We start from the raw sequence: 17,522 nt of genomic DNA, 5'->3' as shown, positions 1-17,522 counted from the left end.
ATCTTTTATCAAAATACACCAAAGTTATGTCCTTCCTGTTCATATAGCTAGACCGCCTTTGCCAGCCTCCCTTGAAGTATGGCTGTGGGCCGGAACAGGAAATGAGGACTGAGATAGTACATGTACTTCAAGGCCTCGGCCATTAAAATTTTTTACATATGCTTCCCAGGCTCACTAACTTTTGAAGACTTTTATAGTCAAATGTTGAAATGGTAGCTTATGTCCCTAATACTTCTATAGTATTGCCCTCCACCAATGACCTTGAGCAGTCCTTTACTATTATATGTTAAAGAAACTTTCCTATTACTTTAAGCAACCCTACATCCAAAAGCAAAGCCATATTGTAAAGTCAGTGGGTATAATGATATCTATGGTTATAATGATATCTAATGGTTAACTAAAGATATAAAAGAACATTTAAGTATACTTGCTTTGGCTTTACAAATTTCTTTTGCCATATGACATTGGCAAAGTTAGAGTACGATAACTGTCTTTAAGAAAAGGAGTAAATTTTCAGTGCCTAAATCCATAGATTTAGAAGGTTTATAGTCACAGACTACTATAACGTATAGGATGGTATCTCTACTGTCTTAGATTTTTAAAACTCAGCTCCATAATCATATTACAATATAGAAAGAGATTTTGAATGGAGTCTTAGAAGAATTAATTTTGTTTGACTTGTCTAAATATAAGTTATATTTTATTTTTTAATTTTGATCTCTATTGATATTTTGGTATTATACAAGTAAGAAAAAAAATCTAATGATTTAGAGCCTAAAGATCAAAAGCAGCAAACTCCTTCTTTTTAGTAGGGGAGGGGCAAAAGGAGAAAATCTCAAGCAGGCTCTAGGCCTACCAGTGGCCATCTCACAACTGTGAGGCAGACCTGAGCCAAAGTCAAGAGTCAGACACTTAACTGACTAAGTCACCCAGGCACCCCAAAACAGCAAACTTCTTTTAATTCAAATTACACAAAATGAAAATTTATTAGGTGCAAGGACTCTATTAGAACATTAAATTTTCAAAGTCATTATCATAGTAAAAATATTTTTTTGAGCATACTGTCCTTACTTATGTCTTACTCTATGGCATGATTTACCGGGTGCCCCTGCTATTTAATTCATTTATACTTCCACTTGTTTATTCATTCACTTTTCCAGTAGAGAGAATGGGAATTATATTTAGAGTACTATGTGATTTACGAAGGGCAGTAGCAAACAGTCTCATCCAGGGCTAGAGGGATGAACATATAGTAAGATAAATGGAACATATCAGCACATAAATGCTGGACCAGGTAATGTTTATTCTTCATCTCATAGGCTTAGCAAATGATTATTAGCTTCATGCATATTCCTTCCCTGGAAGACTAAAGGAAGACATGAATATAGTTGGAGGTAGACAGCATGGAGGAATCTATGAAGAAAGCCATATATTGGGCACCTGGGTGTCTTAGTCACTAAGCGCCTGCCTTCAGCTCCAGTCATGGTCCCAGGGTCCTGGGATGAGTCCCACATCAGGTTCTCCGCTCTGAGGGAAGCCCGTTTCTTTTTCTCCCGCTCCCCCTGCTTCTGTTCTCTCTCTCACTGTGTCTCTCTCTGTCAAATAAATAAATAAGATCTTTAAAAAAAAAAGCAACATTTTAATTAGTTTGAATGAAGTGTGACCTTGAGACATGCAGAGGAAATAATATACCTTTAATTAAAGAAGCATGGATTTCTTGCCACATTTGAACACATGCTCATGTGCTTTTAAGTCAATAAGCATTTTGAAGAAGAATAGGGAAATAGAATAGAAAGGTAAACATTTCAGATATTTAGGGACTTATATGATGAACAGTTTAAATGTTATGTTATAGGGGCACCTGGGTGGCTCAGTGGGTTAAGCCGCTGCCTTCGACTCAGGTCGTGATCTCAGGGTCCTGGGATCGAGTCCTGCATCGGGCTCTCTGCTCAGCAGGGAGCCTGCTTCCCTCTTTCTCTCTCTGCCTGCCTCTCCGACTACTTGTGATTTCTCTCTGTCAAATAAATAAATAAAATCTTTAAAAAAAAATGTTATGTTATAGAAGAGGTAATAGGACAGGGTTATAGGCATATCGTGTAAGTAGTTACAGTTAGGGCTTTAGGAATGTAATAGCATAGAAGCATGGAGTTTCCATCAGGACAGATGATGAGGAGGACACTCTAAGGAAGAGGGACAAGCATAGCAAAGACAAAAAGTTTAGAAAATAGAAATATCATGGAATTTATATTTATTCCACAAATATATTAATAAATTTTCCATAACCAAGTGTATTCATTATTAGTATAATTTAGGGGTAATAACATTTTGGTTTTTTTTTCAAATGTTTCATAATAATAGATGACAGATGTAGGAATGAGAGGAGTGAATTTTTGTTTTTATCCATTTGAAGTAAGAAAATCTGAGGTTTAAAAATCGAAATTCTACCACTGGAAAAAAACTTCCTTCAAATAGTGTCACAGTTTCCAGATTTATTGCTTGGGTTCTGTTCGCATTTTCTCTTCTAAAACTCCATTTACTATGGTTTCACTAAAAATTCAGTTCGAGCTGAAACTTGGTATACCAAATATCAGCTCTGGAGCAATGGTTGTTTTACCAATTTTCCAGAAGATTGATTTAGATTGTTCTGAGTTGTATGACTGTAAAGAACAAAACAGAAAAGGCTTCACTAGCTTGATACTTTATTCTGTCTGTGTTAACTCCTTTATCTCAATCCATAGTGCAATTACAAATAACACATGCTGCTTGTAGATAGTATTTGATTATATTTTTAACAAGTAAAATATTTGTAGTATTAATAGAATAACACTTTTATTTAAAAAATGAGTGGCTAGGGGCGCCTGGGTGGCTCAGTGGTTTAAGCCGCTGCCTTCGGCTCAGGTCATGATCTCAGGGTCCTGGGATCGAGTCCCGCATCGGGCTCTCTGCTCAGCAAGGAGCCTGCTTCCCTCTTTCTCTCTCTCTCTGCCTGCCTCTCCATCTACTGTCAAATAAATAAATAAAATTTAAAAAAAAAAAAATGAGTGGCTAGATTGCCTTTTTTACCTTTTTTACCAATATCTATAGGCATGTTGTGACATCATACATCTCAACATACCAATCATAAGTTCTGACAAGAGTTAAGCCTTGGATCTGTGGCCTATTTGAAGATTATTAGAGCTTAATTTGGCTTATTTTTTTTTTCTGATTTAGTAGGATTCAGATTTAATTAGTAGAAAAGTCATTCTGGTATACTAAAACAAAGTTGACCTCACTAAAGTTTTAATTCCTTGTTCTAATTCTTACCCTTGGGGATAGTAGAGATTTGAGCTGAAAAAACAGGGGCTAGCAGATTGGATGAGTCGGTTTGCTTAGTGAACAGTTCTAGAGAAATTAGTACGGGAGAAGCAGAGTAGGTGGTTTGCTGGGGTCTACATGGACAACGTGCAGAGAGCAGGCTTGTTCTAGAAGCTGGGAAACAGAGCAGAGTGCTGGCCTTAACACAACAAAGCCAGAGTCAAGGGGAAGGAGTCTATTATTAGGCAACAGGCAGGAAAATAAACTTGATACTGAATGAAAGACCATGGCAAGCATTCTTAGGCACAATTTTCCCATAGGCAGGACTGAGCTTATTGCACTGACACCTCTAAACTCTCTCTCTATAAGAACTAAACTCTCTTTAAGAACCAAGTGGGGACACACCAGGGTGGTAGGGGCTTGAGCTGAAAACAAAGAGAATGAAGGTTGACACACTATAGTTCTTGAAATCCTATCACATCAGTGATGTTAAACTTCAGAAAATGCAAGTTACTTGTCGGGTAATAAATGTAGTTTTTAAACTTCTAAATAAATATTTGCAGTGATTCTCTTGGCTAAAGTCCATGGTATAGGATGGTATACTTTTGGAAACTTAAATTCAACATTGAGAATTTAAGTAGCCAACAGGACACTTGGAATTACTTCTATCACCCTGATACAGGTTTTTTCCTTAGTACTTGTCTACAAACTATTAAAATGATAAAATCATTCAATATACAATATCCATTTAGTACAAAAAATTTTCTGAAATTATGTTAATATGTACAATTACAGGATATTATATGCAAAAGGTGTGGTCCACATATTAAATCGAATGCAACAAGTTATTAGTGGATATCTATATGTACTCTGATATGTGTAAAGCCTCATGGAAAATATAGAGAAATATAACAATCCTTACTTGAGGAAGTTTTAGGTAAAATGAGAACCAGGAAAAAATGCAAAACAATGAGATTTTTTTTTTTGCTGCATTTTAATAGTCTCTTCAAAGTAATTACATAATGAAATATATTTTTATCATTATTTGTGACATGAAATACTACTTACTGGAAACCAACCTAAAGATTTTAAAAATGTTTCTGGCAATAAGTTTACGATCATCTATAAATAAATAACACTTAAGGAAGGAAAACTATTAATACAAATATGCACAAATTCTTACCAGTTTCTTCAATGAATAACGTCAGATAAATCAAAAAATACTACTGTTATGAAATTAATTTGGTTTAAAACTAATTAATATGTAACTTATTAACTATGCCAGTAACTTTTATTAGAAATTAGTAAAAATCTGACTAAAATCCTCCAAGTAATTGCCTTGGGAATTTTTATTTTATCCAACATGGATCCCACATATTCATTTGTGTGATTGATGAACCATTTAGAACCAATGGTATATTGGGAAAATAATTTTTATCCAGCATTAAGTACTATTTAATAGATCCTTACTCATTGGTCAGGCTTCTTATTTGCAGCTAAAATTAAATCCTCCAGAGCTCAGCGCTTTGAGTCATTAAATCACCTCACCAGTGGGTGGCAGGCACCTAATAGCTGATGAGGCATGACCTCAGAGTAGCCCACTTTCCCATTAGCTCATTTTTAATCTCTGAGATGTGTGAGCAATTACCTTTCATTCTTTTATTACACATACTCATTTCTTCTGTTCAATTTTTCTTTGCATAATGCTTAATTTTTTTTTAAAAAGATGTTTCAATTTTTATTTTTTTTTAAGTTACTTACATAAGGATGGGCATCCTGTATTCACAAAGAAAAGTTTATGGGGTTTTTTTCTTTCTTTCTTTTTTTTTTTTTAAAGATTGAATTCACTTCAGCTAACAATATCACAATTCTTTATTTAGGTTCACTATATGTTTGGGCCTTACTAGGTGGAAAAGTTAAATAATACAGATTTTCTCTGATTAGCTACTGCTTTTTGTGTTCACTTGAAAACCGTAAGGTAACATGACAATGGCTTCAGAGATCACTCATTCAGTATTTCAAATCATTTTCCAATGAACTATCATTTTGTTAAAAGTTTTCATAGCATGATGTTTCTAGCTCTTTTATGCTCAACAGTGTCTAAACGGGACACTGTTTTTCTTCTTTTTTTGGCTTCTTTCCCATGGGGGAGCCTGTGGAGATATATTCAAGAGGACTTCCTAGTTCAGTTCTTTTTCACTCTGCTCTTATCATATCCAGACAGAGTTAGGCTCTCAGTTTCATTTCAATAGCCATTCACTGAATACCTCCTGTGCAGACAGTGATGGTGAGGGGCGCGGGAGATGAGGAAGACAAGGATCCTGCTCACAGGGAACCCACTGAGTTATAGTATTTCCCTCTTTGGACTCGTAAAGGTTTTCCTTTATTCTTTCATACTGAAAATGTTATAAAATGAACGGCAGATGACATCATAAGTATTTACAAACTTGAAAGGATAAATGCTATAGATGTATGATTTGTTTAAAATATTCAGTCCAATGAGGATCTCCTTAGGCAGTTTTTTGTTTCTTTGTTTTGGCAAACGAATTATCAAGGAAATTCACACAATAAATAGTCCCTTTACTAATCATGCCAGTTTCCTGGTTCTTGGAATTACGTTTTCAGGTTTTGAAGATATATTTATACATTTCAATTCTTTAAACCATATTCCTTTTGCTTTTACTCAATTATTATCATCTCCACCTAACACTCAGCAGACCAAGGCACACATTTAAGTGATTTGCTTAGGTCCATATGGTTAATCAATGACAGATCTCACATTAAAATGCAGGTATTCTTGGCGGGCCTGGGTGGTACACTCAGTTAAGCAGCGATTCTTGGTTTTGGCTTAAGTCATGACCTAAGGCTGTGGTATTGAGCCCCATGTGGGGCTTGGACCTCAGCAGGGAGGCAGCTTAAGATTTTCTCTCTTCCTCTCCCTCTGCCCCACCGGCAGTACTCTCCCCCACTTCTCCCTCTCTCTCTTTCAAATACATAAACAAATCTTTTAAAAAAATGCAGGTATTCTGTTTTTCAGAGCCTAGTTTTTAGTCAGGCTGGTAGTAATCATATAATAATTCAAACTATTATATAATTTGGTGAGCTAAATTAATTGAGACATTTCAGACACTAAAATACTTAGGTTCTCATCAGGATTCTAAACTCAAAATATTTTAACATGTCATCGTAGATTATTTTGAGGAACTTAACATAGTACGTGAAATCATTTCGTTCTCATCATAATTGGAAGGTGAAAATAAATCAGGAATTATTGTCCACAGGAAATCTGATTTTATACAACTACCTATTTTTTTTTATTCTTAAGTCATTGCTGTTAGTTTTACTCCATGCAAATGATCTAAATATGAGAGTTTTGTATTTGAGTATATTAAGAGATTCAGTTGATTTTTAGTGATGTTATATAGTTTCCACAAAATAGTCTGACCAAAAGAGAGTTAAATTCCTTTTGCTAAGATCCACTGAAAATTGTAAGCTCTGTCTCTCTGCCAGTGGGAACTGTGTTAGAAGAAATGAAATTGAACACAGGGGGTAAGAAACAAGCCTTACCCATATAGTATCATGGCAGAAACCTTGGGTTTTCCCTTTTGGTGACCTCTCTTTTAAAGAAACAAGAAATACATGATAAATGTTTTTCTTAAATAAATCACAGCTTTGAAAAGTGGTTGATATAGCCTGAGGTTCTATTGGGAAAATAACAAATTTGTGTCCCACTGTTTTTGTCTAGCAACTGAATGAGATATATATATATATATATATATATATATATATATATATATATATGCCTGTAGGAGATAGAATATGAAATGGACATTTGAAAAAAGTCTACTATATCTTAATGGAATCACAAATATAATCATAATCAGACTTGCCTTATATTTTATATTCAGTAAAATTAATTACAAAAATATTTGTAAGTATATGTCTCCTTATAAAATTAGAGTTAATAAAGAATGGTAAGCAGAGGGACTACAGTCATTAAGGTGTGTGTTGTTTGAGTATTGGGGAGGATGATTTTTTGAAATATATTTAAAATCATGAAAATTAGAATTTACCCCCAATATTACATATTATATTATTGCCTGCTCCTTTCACAAAACATAAAAGGAAGGTACAGAAATTTAAGAATATTTGATATTTGTGATTCCCCCTCTGGCTCTGTGGCAAATGTATGTAAAGAATTCTAAGCTTTGATAACATGACCATCTCCCTTATTTCTTCAAATGTACATAAAGTTTTGTGTTGTTTTTTTTTTTTTTAAGAATTTTTGCTTTGTTTTGCTTTGATTTTAGTGGAGGGAGAGAGACTCTGAAGCAGACTCCCTGCTGAGCACAGAGCCCAGTGCAGGGTTTGATTTCAAGACCCTGGGATCATGACCTGAACCTTAATCAAGGGTCAGACAGTTAACTGATTGAGCCATCCAGGCACCACTTAACAGAGGTTTCATTGTAGATTTACATTCAGTTGTGAGAGATAATATGGAGAGATCTCATGGACCCTTGATCTAACCAGCATCTTACAGAGATATCACGACTAGGAAACTAACAGTGATGTAGCCCACCAATCTTACTTGGTTTTCACCAGTTTTATATATACTCGTCTCTGTGTGTGTGCATATGTGTGTGTTTAGTTCATGTGTATTTCATGTGTGATGTATCCATTACCACAGACAAAATACAAAAAATTCCATCACTGCAAGAATCTCTTGTGCTGTTCTTTTATAACCATATTCTCATTTCTCTCACTCCCTCCTACCTATACTATCCTTAACCCTTGGTAAACACTAATTTCTTTTCCATATTTATCATTTTATTATTATAAGACACTATATAAGTTGATTTCATCTGCATTCATAGAGTTTTTGAGTATTTTACTTTGTATATTTTCTTTTTTTTTAAGTTTTTTTTTTTTAAGATTTTATTTATTTATTTGGTAGACAGAGATCACAAGTAGGCAGAGATGCAGGCTGAGAGAGAGGGGGAAGCAGGTTCCCTGCTGAGCAGAGAGCCAGATGCAGGGCTTGATGCCACAACCCTGAGATCATGACCTGAGCTGAAGGCAGGGGCTTAATCCACTGAACCACCCAGGGGCCCCAACTTTGGGTATTTTCTTAGTAATTGCCCTAGGTATTGAAATATATGCATGTGACTTACCACAGTCTACTAGGAGCAATGGTTGGCTACTTCGAGTAAAGTGTGGAAATCTTACTTATTTTCAATCCCTTTGCCCTGCCCAGTTTGTACTTGTCTTGAGGTTTCTTTCTATATTTGTTCAGCATTGTATCAGTTGATGTTGTAATTTTTGTTTCAACCATCATACAATGAAGACAACCAAAGAAGGATACTCTAGATTGGATTTGCCCCGGTTTTTGTTCTTCCAGTTGATCTTTTTTTCTTTCCTGATGCTCCAACATTCCTGTGCCACTCCCTCTAGTCTCCATAATTTCAAATGAGGACTCTGTTGTCATTTAAATTGGTATTCTCTTAAAGGTTATGGCTGCTTTCAAGATTTTTTTCTTTGCCTTCTAGTTTAATGTTGATGCATTTGATACGGACTTTCTTGGGTTTATCATATTTGAGATTAGTTCGTGTTATTGATTCAGTATATTTATTTCTTTAGGCAAATTTGAAGTTTTGGAACAGTATTTCTTCAAATACTTTTTCAGTCCCAGTGTCTTTCACTCACTTGGGACTTGTGTGTTACCAATATTGGATATATTTGGTTATTGTCCCACAGGTCCACGTCTCTCTCTCTCTTTTTTTTTTCCCCCCAACTTCTTCTCTTTTTCTTATTCAGATTGAGTGAATTATATGGCTTTATCTTTATTGATTCCATCCTCTGTTTCATCTCTACTGAATTATCAAGTAAATCTAGTGAGTTTTTACTTTGGTTATTGTATTTTTGGCTTCTATAATTTTCATTTGATTCCTTTTTTTATAACTTCTTTACCGAGATTTTCTATTTTTTTTTTCAAGATAATTAGTAATTGATTGCGAAAGTATTTTTATGGTGGCTTCTTTAAATTATTTGTTAGGTAATTACATTTGTTTCAACTCAGTGTTGGTGTCTGTTGAATATTTTTTCTCATTCAGGTTATGATTTTCCTGGCATTTGGTGTGATATCACATCCTGGACATTTTAGTATTATGTGAGGAGACTCTGGATTCTACTTTAGTTTTTCTATTCTAGGAAGCAGTCATCCTGTTTAGGTTCAGCATAAAGTCCTAGGTGACATTTTCAGGTCATGGTTCAACCAACAATTTGCTTTTCAAAGCCAAACGGTGCTATTTAGTCAGCTTGAGGTGTCTAGTTCTATTGGGGGTTGAACTGGTCTCCACTGGTGCCACTTAAGGAGGCAGAGGAGCTCCCCAAGGTGAGGTTGCCTGATGACTCTAGCAGGGGTAAGTTGTTCTCTAGTTCATGGGAGATCACTTTAAGGGCTGGGTATTTATCCAAGAAGACTCACCCCTCAGCCCCTGCTGCCCAACTGATCACTGTCCGTAGGCATTGAAGGGGAGTCTCCAGTCCAATGGAGAAAGAGATGACTTTCCATGGCCACATGTAGGCAGTGATGCTCCCACTTGCTTCCCCTTGCAGGGCCCAGTCTCTCCCAGAGATACTGGCAGGACTCCCATTTGTTATGTGATAAAAAATGAGTCTACATAGGCCACTTGCTGTTTCTAGGTTGTGATTGGGAAAAGTCAGGCCTCAACTGTCTTTTATTATTGGCTGGGGAACCATTGTGTTGTTCCTCAGGTCTCAGTGTCCCTAAACTAGTCCTCTTTCCTCTTTCAGAATACTTCTTTCTTTGCTTTTTTCTTAACTCTGAGCTTTATAGCTGTACTTAGTAGGAAATATAATGATATTTAAACTTTTTAATATTTTTCCAAAAATGAATCAAGAGGAGCATAGTAAGAGATCTTCTGTGGAAAATAAAACAAAACAAAAAGCTCTGTAATAGAAAAGGTGGTATGAACCAAAGAATATATTAAAAGTAACAGATGGTACACTAGAGGTTACAATTAATGAGAGCAAATTTAAACATTCAGTACCTTATAGGTATTCTTCAGCTGAAAGCTCTAGTTTATAGGATGTTCAACAGGTTTCTCTACTGCAGAGAATATGCTTTTAATATGCTAATGTTCATTGTTGGTCTCTTGGAAGGAATACAGCAATCATAGTTTTCCCAAATTTATCTGTGCATAACAGTGAAACCTTCTGTTTATTGTGTTTTTGGTACTAACATTCCATGAAAGCCTGTGGAGGAAAGTCATTTTTATCACCACCAACATCTACCTCATCTGAGGTATTGTACTAGATGCAATCATTTAATTAAAAAGCTGTTTCTGAGAACATTAAGGAACACCTAATTCTGCTTTGATTTAAAAAAAATCTGATAAAATATTTCCATATATTTAAACTGTTCCAGGAAATAAGATATAGATATATGGCCAAAGACCATGTTTCTTGTGTTGTGCTAAAAATATTTAACTGGACTTTTTCTAATGTTGTAATTTGCATTTTCAATATTTTCTCTTTTCAGCTTTAAGGGACAACAGGATTGAGCTGGTTCGAGCTTCCTGGCATGAACTGAGTATCAGCGTTAGTGATGTGTCTCTCTCCGATGAAGGGCAGTACACCTGTTCCTTATTTACAATGCCTGTCAAAACTTCCAAGGCCTATCTCACTGTTCTGGGTAAGTGCAAGGGACTAACAATATGAGGTCACAAGCCAAAGTGATGTGATTCCATAACAAATATATGTTTTGAGGATCACATTCATAGAGTTGAATCCCTGCTCGGCTACATTATAGCAAAAGGCATTTAAAAACCACTTAATCACTTTCCCCATTTTTGAAATAGACCAGGGAGTTGTAAGGATTTGTATAACTTCTCCAGGACATGTCGCCATTTGTTTCTGTCACCCAAAGACACCAGGTTTCTTGACTTTCAATGAAATTCCTTTGTTTCAAATCATCTATCTATTTTATACATGCTGATCCTTTCATAAAGTCATAGAATAATGGCCAGAGTGAATTCAATGTGTCTATGGGGTGGTCCTCCATTTTATTATTTAAGTCGTCTGATGGAGGCCTTCTCTAATGTCATACAACTTTCAAATATACTTCTTTTTGTATATTAGTGCATTTAAATGACCCTGACATTTATATGTCTTCTTTTAATTGTGTAGGTTTTCTAGATTCTTAAATGAAGTACATGATGTCACTCTCCATGTAGCTTGTAGCTTTGTTGTGGTTTTATTTTCTAAATACTGGGTCTTTTTCCCAAAGGTTAAAGTGATACAAAGAACCATTACATTCTTAGAGATTCCAAGGAAATCAAGTTGCAGCTCAGAGCTCTCTGTGATTCTGCAGACGTCAGTGGCCCAATCAGCTGAAATTGCTGCAGTTCATTGAAACACACCTGCGTACTGAACAAGTTAGAGGAATTTAAAAGATTGATTCTTTTTTTTTTTTTTTTTTGGCCCCTAGCTTGCCTTCCTTTTTTGATAGATAAAGGCATAACATTGCCTATAAAAGAACTAATGCATGCTGTTCTGTTCGGCAGGAATATTAAAGTTAATCCAGCTAGTGAATTGGTTTTGTACATACGATATGAAATATGTTTCTTTGCAAGTCCCACTGGGACTATTTTATAAAAATCTTCACAAGTTTGCCACTACAGACAAAATATATCCACTAAAATGGAGTATTGCAAGATAACAACTGCCTAAGGTTAATGTATTGTTCTGTAGAGAGCCACCTAGAGACCCTAAGAACAGACAACTGGATGATTTCAGTTTATTAAATGGTAGTGTGACATAGATTAAATCCACACACACACACACAGACACAATATGAATGTGAAAGGGAAAAAAAATATTCAACTAATCAGAGCATGTTGACCTGTCATTTATCATGGTTGTTATTGTTGTTTTTGTATTTCTCTTATTGGTGCTTTCCAACATTCTTACGCTTTTTTAATTTTCAAATTAAATTAAGTACTACAATACTCTTCAGCCTGCCTTTATTATTGAATAATTTTATAAGAAATTTTAATAAACTTCTACTGTGACAAGAGAATATTATTGCCCAAGAAATGTGTAATGTTCTGTTATTTAAATCACCCATGTAATATCTCTGCATATTATTTATCTGATTATTTATTAGATCATTTGGACTAGAAAAGGTAATTACTAGTGGTTACCATTAAATATTAAACACAATATGCATCATGCTTCCCAAAACTACTATTGCATTTCTAATACAAATGACATCAAAATATTCTTTAGAAGAATCTGAGAAGTGAGTATAATTGCCATTATTGGTGAATCTTATTCTAAAATACATTTCTTGAACATAGTACATAGAGGATAATAATATCTTTTAAGCCTTAAGAATTACAAAATCAGGAATGCAAAATGCTATTTAAGTTAAATCACATTTTGCTAAAGAATAAAGAAATGAGCTTTGTAGATTTTTTCCCCATTGCAAACAATCTACCTTCTTGAATCCTTATATTGATAAATCCTAAGATATATATTGAATGGCTGTTTCTAAGATTTACAGAGAATTTTTGTAGGTAAAGCTTTAAAAGCTACTTTGACCTAAATGCATTTTAAATGCCTCTGGATAATAAACACGCACACACACACACACACACACAAAGTAGTTCCCCAACCCACCCCCCATCTACAATTTCACCTTTCACAGTTGTTACCCATGATCAACTGTGGTCTAGAAGCAGATGATCCTCCTTCTGACTTATTGTCAGACCAATAGTAGCCTAATGTTACATCCCAATGCTTACGTCATTTGCCACACTTCCTCTTACCACACAGGCATTTTATCTTCTCACATCCTCATAAGAAGAGGGGAGAGTACAGTACAGTATTTTGAGGGACTGCATTCACATAACTTTAATTATGGCATATTGTTACAATTGTTCCATTTTATTATTAGCTGTCAGTTAATCTTTTACCATGCCTAATTTATAAATTAAACTTATTTTAGGTATGTATGTATAGGAGTAAAATATAGTATATATAGGTTCTGTACTGTTCACAATTTCAGGCATAGCCTTGCACTACATCTCCCACAGATAAAGAGAGAGAACTACTCAATATACATATTTATATATCTCTGTTTGTATATATTACATATACACATAGTTTTTATATCTATATACATTATATAGATATTTTAAATGGTTTATTTTATTATGTAACACTTTACTATTTTTGATTGAAGATCTTGTCACTTAACAACCCATTTTAGCTTTATGAATGTAATAGTCCTAAGAATGAATCAGCCCTGGAGATTGATGATCATACCATTTGCTTAAATTTCAGGTGTTCCTGAGAAGCCTCAAATTAGCGGATTTTCATCACCAGTCATGGAGGGAGACCTGATGCAGCTGACTTGTAAAACCTCTGGTAGTAAACCTGCAGCTGATATAAGATGGTTCAAAAATGACAAAGAGATCAAAGGTAAAGAATGGGGAAAGGTCCCAAGTCAAAACTGATGTGCTGAAGCTAGAATGAAGTCTTTGATACAGGACATTTTACATTTTCTTTTTTAAATCACAGTCACTTTCTGATTAAGTGTAATTTAAACCAGATTTACCCATTTCTTAAATTTAGTAATTCTACAAGGTATATTAACATAATCTCTGTATGCCTCATTTTCCTCTTTTAACAAATCTAAAAATAATATGTATCTCAAATTTGGAGAAATAAATGAGGCAATGTATTAAAAACACCTAGATTCATGCTTGGCAAGAGTGAGCACGAAGTACAGGTTAGATATTATGATTTCCAAACTCCGGTATAGTATTTAGATTACAGACAGGGAAATTCCATGAATTATGTCTGCAATTTCTTGGTTTCTGAAATTATAAAATCCTAAGAGCAAAACTGGCTACACATCAATAAATCTGATTCTTAGTAGTTCTCACAGAGTACAAAAAATATATTCATCTCAGTAAAAATGCACAGAAGTTTAAATATTAAGTACAGATCTGCTCTTACTTCATGTACTTAAACACCTAAATACATACACACATTCTTTAGCTGGGGAATAAGTTTATAGGGGAGATATCTAGTGAGGTTAGTAGTAATTTCTGTTTATTTGTTTTGTTTTGTTTCTATTTTTTTAACTCCACATATGGATATCTTGGACCTGATGTCAGATGCACATTAAAATACAATTGTTTACGATGATTGTTAAAAGTGTTTACTATGTACATAGAAGCGACATATTATTCTCAAGGTTACCTGCTAAGGGATAGATTTATGTAAACCTTTCTAATTATCTTGTAATTCAAATATCTCATGTTAGATTAATAATAATTCTTATTAATGGGCCTACAGGCCATTAAAAACAGAGATGATAATACAGTATAGGATCATATGATAAAAATAATATAATACAGGATTACCTCTATTATAAGAAATTATAGGTTTTAAAAAAAAAGAAATTATAGGTTTAAAATCCACTCAGTTATTCTCTTTTCTACTTTAATTATTCTTTCTGTATATTTTTCCCCAAACAAGGGCTTATCTGTAATTTATCTCTAATCATGACTTTCATTACAGATCTTCTATTAAATACATTTTATTAAACAAAATTTGAAGAAATACAAGCCCCAGGACACAAGTTAGACATGTTGCTATGCTAAGTTAAACTTTCAGGTTAGTATTTAACCAGATCATATATACTGCTAGGGCTTAGTTATACCCATTCTAGTTCTGCCTTTAGGATGTGTTTGTTTGGGCATGTCTGGGCTTGGTTAGATCTTTGCTAAATTGACCCTCTACACTGCTTCCAGAATTTACCACACTATGATAAGGCTCTGATCCAGCCACTTTTTCTATTTACATACTTCTGATCAAAAGTCCTAACCTGTAGAATAAATTTTAAATCCAGCTTCTTTGGCCTGTGAGAAAGCTCCCGTCAGTGAATTCTTACACATCACATATGTCTTTCTGTGTGAAAGGCATGATTTATGCTAGAATGTTTTTAAGTACTCTCCTTTAGTTGTTTTGTAATCCTAGTTCTGACATAGTTTGTTGCTCTCTATTAGCATTTTATTTGTGTTTCGAGGGTTTGTCTCATATTCCCAGGGAAGTCAGAGACTAACGTAGTAGGTACTTCATTAATATTGATTGATTGTTTTTAACACTGTAGCCTGATGAGACATCTATAATGTACTCATATTTGAGAATATACCTTATTTTTTTGACAAATTTGGCTTCTGCTCTAAATGCCAGATTCAGTTCTATCCTAGGTAAGCAGGAGACTTTTGTTTATATGTACAAACATAAAAAGTTTGATGCTATAAAACCCATACTTGAAAATCATCTGAGTCAAGACTAGAAAAAAAATCAAGACAAAAACCATATTCATAATCAGCCTAAGGTTCTGTACACCTCTCAGAAGTAGTGAGGCCTCCTTTATTTCTGCATTCTCTTATGTGTGGCCATTGAGAGAGCACTCATTATCCCTAAACTTGCATTCATCTACATATTTTTTTAATAACTCTTCTTTTGCATGGTGATATAGTTTGTCTTCACAATTATACGGTGAACTTCCTAAGTGCATTAAACTATTTTTATAGGTGTATATGCAAATATGCTGTGTGAGGTACTCTGAACCAAATGCACAGTCATTACTCTTGCTGTTCTGCAGAAATGCTAAGTGAAAGTTCACTCTAAAATCCCTCAGCAAACACTCCTCCTTGAAAGGAACTCTCTCCACTTATCTTGCACTCCTGTCTTTCCAAAGATCAAAATTTGACTTCCTACTACCATTCAACAATTTTTTCTACACTATCACTTGACACTTTAAGATATACCCTAGTGTAAAGCAATGGGAAAAGATAACCTAATCAAATCAAATCAAATTAAATTGAATACAAAATGGTTAAAAATGCTTCCCAATTACATAGAGTTCTATCATGCATGAATGAAGATCCAAATGAAGAAAACAAGAACCTTGACCTGGAGATGTCTTTGGGGTGATAAACAAGTTATGGAGAACATTTTCCTCTAAAGAGGAATGTGCAACTGATGTAAGTCCCACTTATTACAGTCAAGGGAGAAGATTACTTTGCTTATGTTTTAACTAAGCATTGGCCAGTTCAGCACACTGACACTGTGTTAAGTTTTAGAGTCTGTATAGTGGATGTATGGAACATCAATGTGACTTCTGACTTCAGGAAGAGTCATTTCTCTGTTTGTTTTCCTTTTCCTCTATCACGACCTAACATATGGATTTAATTTTCAAGTTTCTGTGTAAAAGTTGTTTGCAAGTCCTAGAGATCACGTTTTCTTGGCCAGGACATTTCCATATTAGATTCTGAAGCACTGCTTCTCAAATTTGAGCAGACATCATCACCTACAGTGCCTGTTGAATCTCCGACTATAGGGCCCTGACCCCAGATTTTCTGATGGAGTAGATCTCAGTTGGAGTCCCAGAACATACATTGTCAACACTGTGTCACATGCTCCTGTTTGGGGACCACACTGGTATAGAGAAAAAAAGTTGAGAAGCAACAGTAACTTGTATAAAAGTCTTGCTTCTGTCTCTGAGCTTTACAATCCTCATCTCAAAATGCTATTCAAGGATATAGTTTGAGCCAATATATACAAAGTGTTTTCACAGAATGAGGAATCACCAAAACCATTTTACATATTATTATGATTATTACTACTATTATTATCATCATTACTATCTTCAGCATACCATAATTAATGAGTTGCAACAATCCCTGAATTAGTCCTAGAAATAGAAACAAATAAAACAAAATCATTTCTTCCAGGAATTCACATTCCAGGGCTGGACATATAAGATTTAACAAGAACTAGGGGACCTGGGTGGCTCAGTGGGTTAAGCCTCTGCCTTTGGCTCAGCTCATGATCTTGAGGTCCTGGGATCGAGCCCCACATCGGGCTCTCTGCTGGGTGGGGAGCCTGCTTCCTCCTCTCTCTCTCTGCCTGCTTCTCTGTCTGCTTGTAATCTCTCTGTCAAATAAATAAATAAAATATTTTTTTAAAAATATTTACAAGTATCATAATAGATACACGATCTGGTTATAGATTTTGTACAAAAACAAACAAACAAACAAGAATGAAGCAGAGAGCAGCCTTACTTTGTGAGAGAGGTAAAAATGTAACAGTTCATTAAGCAATGTAGGAACTCAGTAAATAGC

The 17,522-nt window shown here is 34.8% G+C and overlaps 1 protein-coding gene across 3 annotated transcripts in view; it reads left to right on the top strand.

Moving 5' to 3' along the window:
- The window catches only part of CADM2 (cell adhesion molecule 2), a 1,075,448-nt gene that overhangs the window by 882,534 nt on the left and 175,392 nt on the right, over positions 1–17,522 (top strand). For all 3 annotated transcript variants that reach the window (XM_032352192.1, XM_032352186.1, XM_032352199.1), the window contains 2 exons: positions 10,856–11,008; positions 13,663–13,800. In XM_032352192.1, the coding sequence (XP_032208083.1) occupies positions 10,856–11,008; positions 13,663–13,800 (291 nt within the window). The remainder of the gene's footprint in view (positions 1–10,855; positions 11,009–13,662; positions 13,801–17,522) is intronic.

The sequence above is a fragment of the Mustela erminea genome, chromosome 1 (assembly GCF_009829155.1).
Source record: "Mustela erminea isolate mMusErm1 chromosome 1, mMusErm1.Pri, whole genome shotgun sequence".
Lineage (NCBI taxonomy): Eukaryota > Metazoa > Chordata > Mammalia > Carnivora > Mustelidae > Mustela > Mustela erminea.
Note: the sequence above shows the minus strand (reverse complement) of the source record. Positions and strands in the feature narration are given on the sequence as shown.